The sequence below is a fragment of the Pelodiscus sinensis genome, chromosome 3 (genome assembly GCF_049634645.1).
Source record: "Pelodiscus sinensis isolate JC-2024 chromosome 3, ASM4963464v1, whole genome shotgun sequence".
Classification (NCBI taxonomy): domain Eukaryota; kingdom Metazoa; phylum Chordata; order Testudines; family Trionychidae; genus Pelodiscus; species Pelodiscus sinensis.
The window spans coordinates 83,110,263-83,124,915 of NC_134713.1; the positions used below are offsets into that span (position 1 = coordinate 83,110,263).

Genomic DNA, 14,653 nt, shown 5'->3' on the forward strand with positions numbered 1-14,653 from the left:
ACACTTGAATATTTACTTTGTGTGTGTGGTGTGTGTATGTGGGGAGGGGGTTTTACAGTAAGAGGGATTATTTATTCAAATAAGAATATGTTCTTGCAAAACCACAAGAATTGGCAGAGTAAGTCTGAAAGTTCTAGTACCTGTGACTGCTTTTATTTAAATTATGACCCTTTTAAACCTCACCTCTCTCATGATGAGAGACGTATTATGTCAGCTGAACAAGTGACTAACCCTACCTGAGCCAAAGTGCATAAAGATGACCTAAGTAAGCTGTGCTGGTTTTTGTGATTTAGCTTTAAAAAGTTTCTGTCCATGCACAGTTTTATACAGCTTGTGCACCGCGATGGGGGTGGTAGGAAACGGACTGCTTGAGACTAAGAGGTAAATGAAGATTTTCTAAATTGAAAACGGAGCATCCCCTCTTCCCTGGTCTAACGGGCTCACTGCTGTCCTCTGCAGCGGGCCAGTGACTCTGCGATACTGTACTCAGCCCATGCACGCTCCCCACGCTGCCCCTCTGCAACAGCAGGGAGCACGAGTCAGCAGATCTGAACTTTGCAGCCCTGAACCCTTGCGCAAAGCCCCGACCCTGACCCGCTGCAGATCTGCGCACGCGCTGAAGCCAAGGCTCGGCTCCGGCTCGCGCCCAGCCACAGACACATTCCATCCGCCCCGGCACCTGGCGGGGCGGGGAGGGGAGGACCAGAGGACCCCACCCCGCGCCTGCATCACGTGTCCCGCCGTGCTTCTGGGGCTCCCGACAGGTGACAGTCAAGCCTCAGACCTAACGCATCGATTGACGAGTGACTCCTGCCGAAAGCAGCGCTGGGCCCTAATGCCGCCGCTTCACTGCGCCCCACGGGTGGGGCAGTGCGGGGCCAATGGCCGGGAAACAGCCAGAGCTATTCACTGGGGTTAAACTCGGGAGTGAGTTTCGCGGAGTTCAGGGCTCTGGATTAGCGCTGCCCGGTATTTCGATTCCAGGAGAGACGTGCCAGAGGCTGCACTAGTTTATCGGGGGTGACCACTCCCACCTGCCCCGAATACCCGATGGGCTGGTACCTCCAGAAAGGGGCCAGCGCGAGTTTGCGACACCCCGTCACTCCGCATGATGGTGCGTGACCCTCTCTGAGATCACATCACCCTGCTCCCAGTGGTGATTTTGCCCGCGTGGTGGTGTTTTCACTCACCCTTAAGGAGCAGGTGTGCAATGCCAGCCACAACTGTGTCTGCCAGATGACGTCCCCGTGGGGAGACAAAGCACCCCAAAGGGGACTGTTCCTGGCTCCAAAACGGATGACTCCCTTGTTTACATTGATTTAAGCTCCTTCCAAGTAAAACCCTTTTCTTCTTGATCCTGTGCATGCCTGGAGCGAATAAAAAAAATATCTATTCCCGAGTAACTTCTTATTGACAAGTATCTGAGGGGTAGCCGTGTTAGTCTGGATCTGCAAAAGCAACAAGGAGTCCTGTAGCACCTTATAGACTAACTGAAGTGTTGGAGCATACGCATTCGTGGGCAAAGACCCACTTCGTCAGATGCATAACGAAATGGCTCTTTGCCCGGGAAAGCTTATGCTCCAACACATCTATTAGTCTATAAGGTGCTACAGGACTCCTTGTGGATTCTTATTGACAAGTTTCCCAGAGGTAGCCAAGTTAGTCTGTAACTGGAAAAAAAGTTTAAAAACAACCAATGGGTTTGCAGCGGATTAAGATGAACCGGAGGGAGACGCTCTTATTCCACACCAGGCCCTGTTCCAGCTAATCCGGAGTCACTCCGGACAAACTGCAAGGGGATGGGGAAGGCAGCAGCTTCTTAGGGGCAGCTCAGACCTGCCCAGTCGCGAGCCGAGCCGCGGATGTGTCACGGCTTCAGCTCCTCCCCCTGTCTGGGTTGCGGGCTGGGGGACCCGCCCCAGCAGCCGGCGCCGGGGTAGAGTGCGCCTGCGCAGGCCGCCCGGGTGGCTGGGCCGCGGCGGAGCGTTCCATGGCTGGCGGCGCGGGGCCATGACGGATTACAGCGAGGAGCAGCGCAACGAGCGGGAGGCGCTGGAGTCCATCTACCCCGACTCGTTCACGGGTCAGGCGCGCGCCTGCAGGGGCTGGGAGGGGCCCCCCCCCCGGCGCGCGGCTCCCGGCTCCCCCGCGTGCCCGGGCTGGGCGGGCTGGTGCCGGGGATCCCGCCGGGTCCGGTGCAAAGGGGCTGCAGGGGGGCCCGGCTCTGAACACGCCGGCAGCCTCCGGGGGTTAGAGCCGGGCTGGCTCCTCTGCCGCCGCCGCCCGGGCCGGCCGCTTGGTCTGGCTGCTCCCAGCCCTGCGCGCGTCCCTGCCCGGCGCTTGCTCCTCTCCCTGGCCCCGCTGGGCGCGATTAGGCCGCGGCACCCCCGTCCCCGCAGCTCCCGGGCGCAGAGCCAGCCCTGTGGTGCGCTCCTGCGGGGGCAGCCCCATTGCCGACGCCTCGGCGGAGGAGTTAAGACCAAGAGTCAACTTGGTGCCCGGCTCAGTTTTCTTTTCTCAGTGCAACAGTTTCTGATCCTCGTCGGGGCTTGTGGCATTGCCGAGGAACAGCTGCTCAGTTTTTCTCCCTGCTTGTTGCCTTGCTAATGCCTGGCCATTTTCATAGGGTCCAAGGCCAAAATGGGGCATTGTGATCATTTAGTCTGCCCTCTCCCTTCCTCTGCCCCCCAATAATCCATTTTTCTTATTGCTCTGTAAAGACCTTTGCGGTAAAGGAAGTAGTGGTAAATCCAGGTTCTTATTCTGTAGTTTATCAAACTGGGAAAGAGCTGCAGTTCTTTCTTTTTCAGATTCTTGGTTAATTGTCCTGCTGCTTACTGCAGCCTTCTAAAATCCATGTTGATGTTGTTTTAGTATGTTAAAAGAATCTGAATTTATTACCAGTGACCCAGGATATGAAATCATTGATTGTAACAGAGTCCTATTTTAAAACTGTAATATGCCATTTAAACTGAGCCAGCTCTCATTGGTAAGGCTTCTTCAAACCTACAAAAACGTGTATTGTAATTTGCAACAGCAATAAAACTAAGGACGGATTTTAAGACTTTGGGGTGAAAAATGTTTCACTTGCTTATACTTCTGAATAATCAGATGAAATACATTCAACCTTTCCAGTGCAGATCCAGAACATGGCCTGTAATAGAGTACTCCTGTGGCCAGGTAGCAACAATATGCTAGCAAAGAAAAGGTGTCAGACATTAAGAATCTTTTATTGAATTTACTATTTCTTTACTTTTTGTATTGTTACAGTATTATCAGAAAACCCAACAAGTTTCACTATCACTGTGACATCTGAAGCAGGAGAAAATGATGAAAGTAAGTTGGTCATGAGTTCTAAACATCCCATGGGGAAAACTTTTCTTACGAAATTACAAACCCTGATTATTTTAAAATATTCTCCCAAGTGCCTGTGTCCTTGGAGTTATCGCTAGTTGATATAATGTGAAATAACCTGCTGTGGGAAATCTGGTTGTCCTATTGGGAATGGGCTGTGAATATCCAGTGTAAGGCTACAGCTCTAGCTGGTGTTTCAGAAAAATTTACTATGATTTTTCCCCCCTAAATCTGTTACTTGAACTCTTAATCTACTATTAATATGTTCTGATCAGTAGATTGTGACATAGACTCAAAACAATTCCTTATTATATTTAAAATGCGGTAACAGCAAGCTACTAGAAATGTATTTGTGTTCTGAGTATCCTCTTGCTTCTGTTAAAGTCAGTAAAAACAGCTCCTCAATCAGTAAAACACAGTCTATGTAGAGTGTAGATTTTGAAGTATATAGCAATTCACAACTGCAGGAAGCTCTTAGTCATAATGGCAGTTCATTATGTCCTCATATCACGAACTAGCTGCTCAGTACTCAGTTTTTGGTGAGTATATTAATGCTGATTTAGGGTATTTACATACCTAATATTGGGGAACAAATAGGCTATATAATGGTTTGGAGCAAGAAATACTCTTGGTGATGTCTTCTACTGGACTGGCACAGTAGTGGAAGCAAGGAACTCTTGAATTCTAATCTTAGATTTGCTGCTGATCCACTTCATAGCCCTGGGCAGATCACTTAATCTCTCTGCCTTACTTTATTCTTTAAAAGGGGATATTGCTTTCTTATTTGCTGTAGGTCAGAGGAATATTGCATAGACTGTTTACTGTTTCTAATGTGCATTGAAGATATGAATAGTTAGTAAGCATTGTTCCCTGTGGGATGAGCACTTGAGTGGCTACCCAGGAGAGATTTAACTGCCCCCCAGCTGATTAGCAGAGTGCTCACACTGCCCACAGCCAGCAGCATGTGTTTCTTCTGATGGTACACATCCCCACATGCCTCAGTGCACACCAAAATTTATTGTGCACACGAATTGAAAACAAATAGAGGGAACGTTGCTAGTAAGTGATAAGAACTATCCCCTGTATAAAAGGTTATTTTGTTTAGAGTGTTAACGGTGAGTTACAATTTTGTATATTCAAACTAGGGCTCTCAATATAAAATGTAAAGTGAGCACTGTATTCTTTGTATTATGTGTTTATAATTGAAATATATAATTCAATATAAAAATATAATTCAGTATATTTGAAAATTTAGAAAAACATCCAAAATATTTAATACATTTTACTTGGTATTCTGTTTAATAGTGTGATTAATTTTTGAGTTAATTACATGAGTTAACTACAATTAATCAACAGCCCTAATTCAGGCAAATTTATAATTACAGCATGTGTATTAGGTGATCCATTAAAATATTGTTTTTATTAACAAAACTATATCAGTGTAACAATTTTAACTTAAGAATTAAGAGTTAATATTTATGAAGTTTGAGGCTGTCATACTAAAATTACCTTTTATATTGTAGCTGTCCAGGCAACCCTTAAATTTACCTATGGAGAAAAATATCCAGATGAAACTCCCCTTTATGAATTATTCTCCCAGGAGAACCTTGAAGATAATGATGTGACAGACATATTAAACCTTCTAGCACAACAGGTAAGTAGGAATATATATTCTTGTTGATGTTGTTTCGTAAATTATTGGTTTGAGATGTGAATTCCAGTTGTTAACCAAAACTTAGAAGAACATATATCTTGTGAGTGAGTCTGTGCATTCTGCTGTAGGGAACATTAATGAGATTAATTTTCCAAACACTAAGACTTTGCTTTTTGACATTTGTAAAATATTGGGTAATATATAGTTAAAACAAAACATTTAGTGGAATTTTTTAATAAATACCATGTAAGAACAACAGGTCAGCGACATAAAGATGCATCATCTAGATTTAGAAATGACCATGTTAAACAAGGTACAAAGAAGAGCAACTATGATAATCAGAGGAATGGCGGACCTGACTTAGCAGAGTAAAAGAGCTTGACTTGTTTAGTCTGTGGCCTGGTCTTCACTATGCAGGTTGACGTAAGGCTGCTTAAGTTAATGTTAGTGTCTGCACTACACCTTTGATCCTGATGATATAAATACCATAGTTAAACCAACATAATAACTCCTTTCCCACCAGAAGCTGATGTCAGTGTAGTTAGGGTGATGTAATGCCTCTGTATGCACCGCCTTACTCTCACAGGCTGTCTTGTCAGTTTCACAGCAAGAGTTGTGAACTCGATGAAGCTGGGCAGCTAAAGCCCAGCTGCTCTCCATTTCCCTGGAGAGCTAAGTGGCTGGGAGCAAGAGTGAGAAGCTTGGGCAGCAGAAGCCTCCTACTGGCTGGGAGCTGGAGTGAGAAGCCTGGGTCATGCCCAGGTAGGGGCTGGGCAGTTTTGTCAATATCACAGCTGCTTGAGCCATGATATTGACAAGGATGCTTGGCTCTGGATAGTAAAAGAGGATGAGAAACTGGGTCATCTGGATCCTGTTCCCAGGGTAGGGAGGGGGGAAATCTGCCAGAAACCTCTGGGGCAAAATTAAGAGACAGGTTTGTTAGCTCCCTGCACTTCCCCTTTTACATTGGTTATAGTACCTCTGATGAAGATGCATACCACTGACCCAAGGAGAGCAGTGTGGACATGCACCACCACAATAATTACTGCAGTAGGTGTAGATCAATATAATGTAGATTGACTTATGTTTCTAGTATAGATGTATCATAAGAAAATGAAGTCTTTAGTGTGCTGAGTCAGGCTTCAGTAGCATGAGCCAGTCTGCTAGGCTAGAAGGTTCTCTGTCAACTGCAGTGTGGACATACCCAGAGTGGATCCAGGATTTCATGATGAGGAAGTTCCATCCCCACCTGCTTTAATGTACAAATGTTTGGGGGCAGGAGGAATGGTCAGTTAGTAGCACACCTCTATTCCCTTCCTGTCAGAGTGCTGGCTTTTTCAGTGGAGGGAGAGCTGCCTCTGGCACAGAAGTGTTTCTCCAGTTTCCTTTCCACACATGTATGGGATACCTCACTGAGGAGGAAACCATTTGGAATAAATGACTGAGGGGCACCTTTATCAGAATGATGGTCCTACCATAGGAAAATACTTTTCTTCGCTCTTGAAATATTGTGTCTTTAATTAAAGAGGACATAAGCAGACACTGTTGGTAACCTTCTATGTAGGTAGTAACCTGAGAGATCAGTGCTGATATTTTGCTGCTTTTCCTTCCTCTCTCACCTGGATCATTTTAACTGTCTTAAATCCAGTGAAATACATTTGAGGAAATTTCCACAACTGGTGCAAAGCAATTCAGTAATTGCTATAGGACCAAGCACGAACACTTTCCAAACAGACATAAGGTGTAACCCCTCTGTCCACAGTGAGTTTGCCTCCTAGTGAGTTGCCTGTCTGAGACTGCTACCTTTTATGTTGCAGGCAGAAGAGAACATGGGGATGGTAATGATCTTCACTCTAGTGTCAGCTGTCCAAGAGAAATTAAACGAAATAGTGGATCAAATAAAAACAAGACGAGAGGAGGAAAAGAAACAGAAGGAAAAAGAAGCAGAGGAGGCCGAAAAGGTGGGTGAAGTATTCCATTTTCAACTAATAATTTTCTGGTTTTCTTTCCTAAAGCTGGTGGTGGTGGTGTAGGATTGGGCTAACCAGCAGTATTATCCTAAACATGTATAGCTAGGCCAGAGGCATTGTTTAAAACTTCAGAAGTAGCTGCACATTAAGCACAACTTCATTGATTTCATAAATCATAAATATTGCATCTTCCAGGTTGAAACATTTTAGTAATTACTGCATGTATAAAAAGGTTGGGGGCGTGTCCTCTGGCCACTACATTCCCTCTGAACTCCCAAACAGCACAGAGAGTGGACACACAAAACATCATTCCTCTAGCCAAATATTCTTCCCTGAAAAGAGGAAGTGCCCATTTAGTGCCTCCTTTGTGTCACTTTCATTTTCAGTGGAAGGCAGGGGTGCATTTGTTAGTAGGGAGGAATGTGATTGCACAGCAGGGTGACTCTGTAGTTGTCACGAGGGCAGAGGTGGAAGGAACAATTATTCTCCTCTCCATGCATGATAGAGGAGGGGTCCCTACTGGTCTCATATTTTTTCGCCATCTGTGTTAGATAGTTAATATTAACTTGTTCTGTCGTTTTAAGAATGTTTATAGCAAATATTCCTATACAAAGCATTTCTGTCCAGTCCATCCTTAGCACTCATGTACATTCCCCTTATTCCTTGTGACTGGCCTAAACTATTAATAGCCTACACTACTCACTGGTGGACATGTTGTGTTATCTTATTGATAATACATTCAAATCATGGATTTTCTGCAGTAGTTGTCTGTCAATAAATTTGCAAGCCACACATGAAAAGCAATTAATGTCACACTTTTCGCTTTGACTTATTGGGAGGGTTAATTTTCTATAAGAAGTATAGTTAAAATTGGTGCTTAATAGTTACTGCTTCTTGGTATTCAATTGTTTTAACCATAAAGGAAATATTAATATTCACTCTTTACTTCGCTGCTAAACTATTACCTTTTTTATTATTATTGTAGCTATGTTTCCATGGGACTCCTGTTACAATTGAGAATTTCCTGAGCTGGAAAACAAAGTTTGATGCAGAGCTCCTAGAAATTAAAAGAAAAAAGATGAAAGAAGATGAGCAAGCAGGCAAAAATAAATTAAGTGGTATGACTTCACAATTTCCCAGAGTTTTCCAATATATCAGACCAGTGTGTCAAATAACAAAACCGTGTCCAAGATTTTTTTTTTAATACTAAAAGATTGGTCAGAAGCGCATCAGTCTGATTGTTAACTGGTAAGATTTATCTTCTAAGCTGAGCCTTGGAGTCTCGTTGTTGTTCTTTAGAATGGCATCTTGAGCATTTATGTTGGAGCAAGCAAGAGTCCTAACTGTTGCCATTAGTCCTATGCAACCCATTCACAGCATCAGGGAATGGTAAAGAAAATTGGAATGGGGAAGAAAGTGAAGAGTGATGCACTGGAGCATGTAGATTGCCAGCTTCATATTTACTTATTCAGCTGAACATAGGTGTTTCTATTATTTTTGGTGTGTTACAGCAAAATAGGTGATATATGTGTTAATGCATATGACAGGTAAGCAGTATAAAGAAGACACAATCTCTTGTCCTTTGAGAGGTTCAGAAGCAGAGTTTAGTGATGTTGCAATATTCTTATTGTCCCTATAATTCAGTTTAGTCTGCCCATATGCCATAAGAGGAAGAAACGTTGCTATCAGTTGGGCAAAACATGATTTTCCTGCAGACACTGTCTATGGAGGAAGAAATCTCCCTGAGACACTTCTCCCTCCTCCCCAGACAACTGCACAACTTGGTTGTGGCTGCAGTAGCGATTATGGTCTGTCTTTGACCCCATCCATCCAATGGAATTACATAAATCCATATCTTCTTTTTTTAGAATCATAGTGCGGGCCCACTGAAAGTATCCCCTCCAGGTTTAAAATCAGGGCAGTGCTGCACATCTCGGCTCCATGGCATAGGGTGAAGTTCATGTATAGGCTTTCTGTCTGGCCTCAGGAAGAAGACCAGGGTTATGCTCACGAAGCATAGATTGATATCAGGCATGTGGTTTCAGATCTTGAGGTATTGACTTGGATAAAAGTTTGACCAAATAAGGACCTCTTGAATTTTACCCCTGTCATGGCAGAGTATCATGTAGTGTAATTGTAGCCATGTCAGTCCCAGGATGTTTGAGAGACAAGATGGGTGAGGTAATATCTTTTACTTGAGGAACATCAAGTCTTGGTGAGGGAGACAAGCTTTTGAGTCAGAGCTCCTCCTCATGAAACTTGTGAGGATATATGTATATTAGTTAAATGATTTTGCTAAATCTGATTGAGCAGCAGAGGTAGAAGCAATACAAATATAGTCTTAAGTAATTTAATATGAACATTAGACCTGTTATACAGACGTTGAGTAGTTTGTAAAATCAGTATAAAATGAATTTCTATTAGTTTCTAAAGATGGGTAATGTGGGTATTGAAAGATTAATTTCCTTTATAAACGGTTCCACTTCACTTTATGTGGACTCATGGTAGGAAGGGGAATCAAATACATATTGAATGCAACAAAGGTGCATGGTTGGCTCAAGTCAGTGAATGGAAAGGATGATTTACCTGTGGATCTGACTTGTAATGCATAGATATAAGTGATCCATAGCACCATCTTCTTCCTTCTTGACACACTGGTAGCAGTGTATGCATCCTCTAAAGTGCAGGTGAGACTAGAGAGGAGAGTAAAGTGTTTTCCTTCTCTCCTCCAGCAGCCAGTGTGATTTCATTTGAGGCTGCATTAATTCTTGCATGGAGCCCTTTTGCAGGATCTAGTTCACCTGTAAAGGAAGGTCTTACAGAGAGATGTACAACACCTGCCCAGAGTGCTTTAAAGATAGGCAAAGAAGTAGCTAGTCCAAATACAGTATGAGCAAAATGCCAAGGATATATACATTACCAAATATTACTTTGATTTATTTAAAATTCTAAAGTACTCTTGCGGATGTTTATGTTGCATGGTTTTAGTAACTACGTTCCAAGCCATTACTAATTTTAATATTTATTATTCCTTTTAGGAAAACAACTATTTGAAACAGATCATAATCTTGACACGTCTGATATTCAGTTCTTAGAGGAAGGTAAACTTCTGTTGTTGATTTCTTCCATATTTCCACTGTTGAAATACTTGGTTAGTGATCTGACTAAACTTCATATCAGATTGTGTAGCTTAGTAATGGATAAGGCTAAGATTTTGTCAGTTATTTTAGTAAAAGTCATGGATAAGTCACAGGCAATAAATAACATTTCACAGAGTCTGTGACTTGTTCAAGACTTTACTGAAAATAATGGGGTGGACCATGCTGGGTAGAGGAATGGAATCCCAGCCCCTACTTTGAAGCTGGCTGCAGCTAAGGGATAGGAGTATGCAGTCCCTGTTAAGTCCTAGCCTCAGCAGTATGGGGAAGTAGGGGATGGTACATGGTTCTGGGAAACTGCAAGGGGAACATGTGGCCCCTACTTCAGCCACCAGGCAGGGAGGGGTACATGGCCCCAGCTGCAGTCCCCGCCAAGTCTGGGACACTGCAGCGTCCTGATTTTAGCCAGTCTTAGTTAAAGACAAAATCTTTAACCTGCCTCCGCCTCCTGAAGCGAAGAGTTTAACCATTGTAATTTTCTCATGTAGCCAATGATGAACAAGAAGGAATAGAATTCAGCTACTTCTTAGCTTTCTGGACTCTTTAGGTTGAAAGGCCAGAGCCTTGAGCCTTTTAAAATAGCCACGGCAACCCCAGGCAGCTGCCAGGTAATGAGGTAGTAGCAGAGCCGGGAGCCGTGAACCCTTTGCTATATTTTTAATTCAATGCCTCTGGCCCAGACAACTCTGGGGGGAGGCTAGTCCCTAGCCTTGCTTCTTCCACCTCAGGCCCTAACCCTTCCAGGGTGGAGCTGGCCTGTGACCATGTACCAAAATTCATTAAGTGGCTCCTCCCCTATAAAATTATTGCCCATTCCTGTTCTAAACTGCTATAGGTCAAATATTCTTGAATAACTTTATAGTTGTTGCTGTTTTGAAAGCAATGTGTGTCCTTAACATGTTTTATGAGTATTTGAGTTACTGTTTCCTAAAGGCTCATATTTTGCACTTGAGTGAGAAACTTCATATACATACAAGGGATGTAAATTATCGGTTAATTGAATAGTCAAGTAACCTCTTGAAATCTTATCGGTTAGTCGACTATTCTGTAGTCCCCGGGGGTGGGATTGTCAGCCATTGCGCTCTGTATCAGAGGCAGCAGTGCGGGGTGCCAGACAGGAGCTGGTCTGCAAGGGGACCCAATTTAAAAACCAGCTCCCCTTGCAGACTGGCTGCCTGTTGCCCTGTGCTGCTGCATCTGATAGAGGCAGCAGCAAGGGGTGGTAGCAGCCCCTGTTGGGGTTGAGGGAGGGCTGAGCTTCCTTGGCTGAGCCAGGCTGCCTGCCCCCTTGGCTCCTAATACATTTTAAATGCAGAACCACAGCAGGGGTAGGTCCCAGAACCAGCACAAGCCAGGACTAAGCCCACTGCTGGCCAGCCTGCTAAAAAAATTCCTGGCTGGGGGTGGAAAGAGGCAGGGAAATGTGTAGTCTGTAGCATTAACCTGTAAGCTTTTGCTTATCAGTTAATTGGTTAATAAACTGCACCTGTTACATCCCTAATACACACAGTGCCATTGAGTTTGTTTGTTTTGTTTGTTTGTTGTTACACACATTTATGTTTGCAAGTTTGTGGCCATAGAGACTTGGCAGCTTCCAGGAATTGATACACTTATTTTGGAATTATGCTGAGTCCATTGAATAGTGTAGAATTATTGCCATCTCTTGGAACTAGTAGTGGTAACCTCACTTCACCAATGGGCTCTGGGTATTTCGCCTGTCACAATCTACTCTCTTGAGCACTGGGATAGGAAACACTTCATTGTAGTTAAGAAATGGGGCTGGGGAGGGCATTCCTCTAACTTCCCTCATTCTGTTCAAGTCAATATGTACGAGCCAAACAGTTAAGTTCATTAGTTATTCCATGTTGCTAGTCCAACTTTAATGAGCTGGAGAATTTTTCTCCATGGTAGAGTGAAGGGCTCTAAGGTTTTTCACCTAGCTCAGTGGTTTTCAACCTTTATTTATTTGCAGAACCCCTAAAAAATTTAAAATGGAAATGTGTACCCCTTTGGAAATCTTAGACTGGTCCACAGACCCCTACACATCCATAGACTCAGGATGAAAACCACTGAGTTAGCCAATAGAGAAGTAGCAAAGCAATGCATCTTTCTTTTTTGTCTGAAGAATGACAGAAAAATGAAACCTTAAAATCCATAGTAAAACACTGGTTTTTTTTTTTTTCCTTTCAGCTGGAAATAGCGTGGAGGTGGATGAATCCTTGTTCCAGGAAATGGATGATTTGGAGTTGGATGATGAAGAGGATGATCCTGACTACAACCCTGTTGTTTTAGATAGTGACTAGAAGGAATTTGCTGAATTGGCCCATGTTGTTAGTATGTGCGGACACAGTAGGGAGAAAAAGATAGTCAGGAAAGCCACAGCATCTGTGGCTGTACCAAGCATGTATTGGTTTTCATTTTTGAAGGAAAAAAAAACCAAACTCTTTTAATTTCAGGAGAATACTCTTCTGATGACTTTCATCATTATTAATAAATTGACTTGAACATTTCTAAGGTGAAATGTTAGGCATATTGTTAATCTGTATGAAGTCTAGAAACCCATACACCTGTTCTTTCTCCTTTCCCACCTCAATAACAGCCTTTGAAGAAATCAGTCATGCAAGTTGAAAAGATGCTAGAGCAGATGCTGCATGTGCCGCAACATAAAGGTGTGCTGAGCTTCATCCTGACATACATGTGGAAGGTTTGCTGAAGACATGGGGAGTGCTTACTATAAAACTGCTCTGTCTGTGGAACTGTACAGTGCTTCAAATACAGCTTATTAATGGTGCTCCTAACCATTTTCGTTCATTAACAGCTGAGAGAAACTGACTGGTGGCTACTTCCTGTCTCTCGTCCCCTCCTTGACGTTCTGTGTTGGGTATCCTTCCACTTCCCCCAGTGGCAGCCGCACCACTGCTGATGTTAAAGATAAAATTAGATTCTACATTTATAAGCATGTTTGGATAACTTGGTCATTTCAAATTATGTAGGGTTTTAAATTGACATTTTGGATACAATTTGAAAAAAACAAAAACCACCACAGCAGTGAAAAATCCTATATTTCTCTTGTTTTCAAATAACTTTTTGGCTATAATTCAGACAAGGAATTTAGAGAAAAACTGTAAAGAACATGGAGGCCTTTAAAGTCATTTTCAAAAGTTTGATGGATCAGTTTGACAGTCATCTCCTCTTTTAAACTTGTTCAGTAGTTAACCTGATTGCGAACAATGGAAATAATTGTATTAGTGGGACTCTACATTCGGGAGAGTACAAGACCACAACTTTGTAGTTACACTAAGTGCAGATTACTGTTTTTCTTAGTATTTACAAGATGCAATGATATCTAGGTGTGGATCTAGTTGGCATTACCATTGATGAAGCCTACAGTGATTAAAAGTCTGCCATTACAAGATAGAGCAAAAGGGTCCAGCAAAGCTGCAGGAACCAACATGCTGATGTTGGTCCAGCAATTCTCTTGGGATTACAGTGGCATAAGCATGCTCTTTGGTTTGCTGCACTATTTTGTGTCCCACAATAAAACATCTAGGAGAAGCACAGTAGGCTGGCTGGAAGGTCACAGGCTATGGACAGATATGGGAAATGGAAGATAACTGCTAATGGGAGGAAGACGTAGCATGTCAGTGTGGGTATGAGGGTAAGGAGGATGCTGTATTGGGCTTATAAAAAGGAAACTGGAAAATAATTTAAATGGAGAGAGAGAGAAAAGAGTGAATAAAGCAAGCCCAGAGACTTGAAGTTAAAGTGAATAACTGAAATGGGGAGAGGATGCTAATGAGACATGGAAGGGAGGAACAATACATTATTTTATTATAATTCCTCTGTGGTTATAGATCAAGCTGCAATAAATGTTTGCTTCTGGTCATCAGTTATAAATGAAAATCCAAGGATCTCCGTGTTGCTAAATATTTTAGCAGGTTTATTTCTTGTTTATGAATACATGGTCTCTCTCCCTCTGATGGAAAATATATACATAATGTAATATAACATTTTTCAAATATGACTTGAGGCTCTTTATATAAAGTTGTTGGGGATACTTTGTACAAAAAGGGACTAACTACAGTTATGACTTGAGCGTGTATGAGTGATTATTCAGACAAATAGGCTTAAACCTGATTTCAAGAGACAGTGCTTTGAAGAAAGTGGGATTGGGGAACTGCCAAGCCTCTAGATAATGGAGGTTTATGTGAACACTTTACATTTAAGCTTACTTTTAGAATAACTATGTTAACTATCAAGGCATCAAACAAGTTCTTTTTTTATACAGAGTGCTTTCTGCTACTGCCACATTTGTTTTGTGAACTAGAAAAACTTGATTTTTAGTTGCATATTTAAAAATGAGAACTTTCAGCCCAGAAGATCTTACGTAGCATGGTGCTGTCACATTCTGGAGTGCATTTCATGCTTGTGTGGCTACCTGCCCTGCAAACTTGGGTACCTTGCAGTGCTTTACTCTTGTAGCTCTCAAACTGGGCCACGTACAAACAGCTTGCCAG

General features: G+C 42.9%; 2 protein-coding genes across 6 annotated transcripts in view; one reads left to right on the plus strand and one right to left on the minus strand.

The window, feature by feature from the left end:
* TRAPPC3L (trafficking protein particle complex subunit 3L) overlaps positions 1–1,831 on the minus strand; it is a 58,870-nt gene extending 57,039 nt beyond the window's left edge. For 2 of the 5 annotated variants that reach the window (XM_075924020.1, XM_006123231.4), the window contains exon 1: positions 1,191–1,564. The gene's annotated coding sequence lies outside the window, so the exon portion shown is untranslated. Of the gene's footprint in view, positions 1–1,190; positions 1,565–1,694 lie in introns of those variants that run through there. The other 3 variants (XM_014573708.3, XM_075924022.1, XM_075924021.1) reach the window with 3 other exon arrangements.
* Positions 1,832–1,924: 93 nt separating this feature from the next.
* RWDD1 (RWD domain containing 1) lies at positions 1,925–14,160 on the plus strand. Its single transcript, XM_075924019.1, has 7 exons — positions 1,925–2,083; positions 3,271–3,336; positions 4,878–5,008; positions 6,826–6,969; positions 7,964–8,096; positions 10,017–10,079; positions 12,327–14,160. Exons 1-7 carry the CDS (start codon positions 2,011–2,013, stop codon positions 12,437–12,439), a joined length of 723 nt encoding a protein of 240 aa, XP_075780134.1. The 5' UTR covers positions 1,925–2,010; the 3' UTR covers positions 12,440–14,160.
* Positions 14,161–14,653: the final 493 nt, after the last annotated feature.

Excerpts from the sequence above, each read along its gene's own strand:
- RWDD1 (XM_075924019.1), top strand. The coding sequence starts at position 2,011 with ATGACGGATTACAGCGAGGAGCAGCGCAACGAGCGGGAGGCGCTGGAG. Across the intron at positions 3,337-4,877 it reads AGCAGGAGAAAATGATGAAA|CTGTCCAGGCAACCCTTAAA; the intron begins GTAAGTTGGTCA and ends TTTATATTGTAG. Across the intron at positions 6,970-7,963 it reads AAGCAGAGGAGGCCGAAAAG|CTATGTTTCCATGGGACTCC; the intron begins GTGGGTGAAGTA and ends TTATTATTGTAG.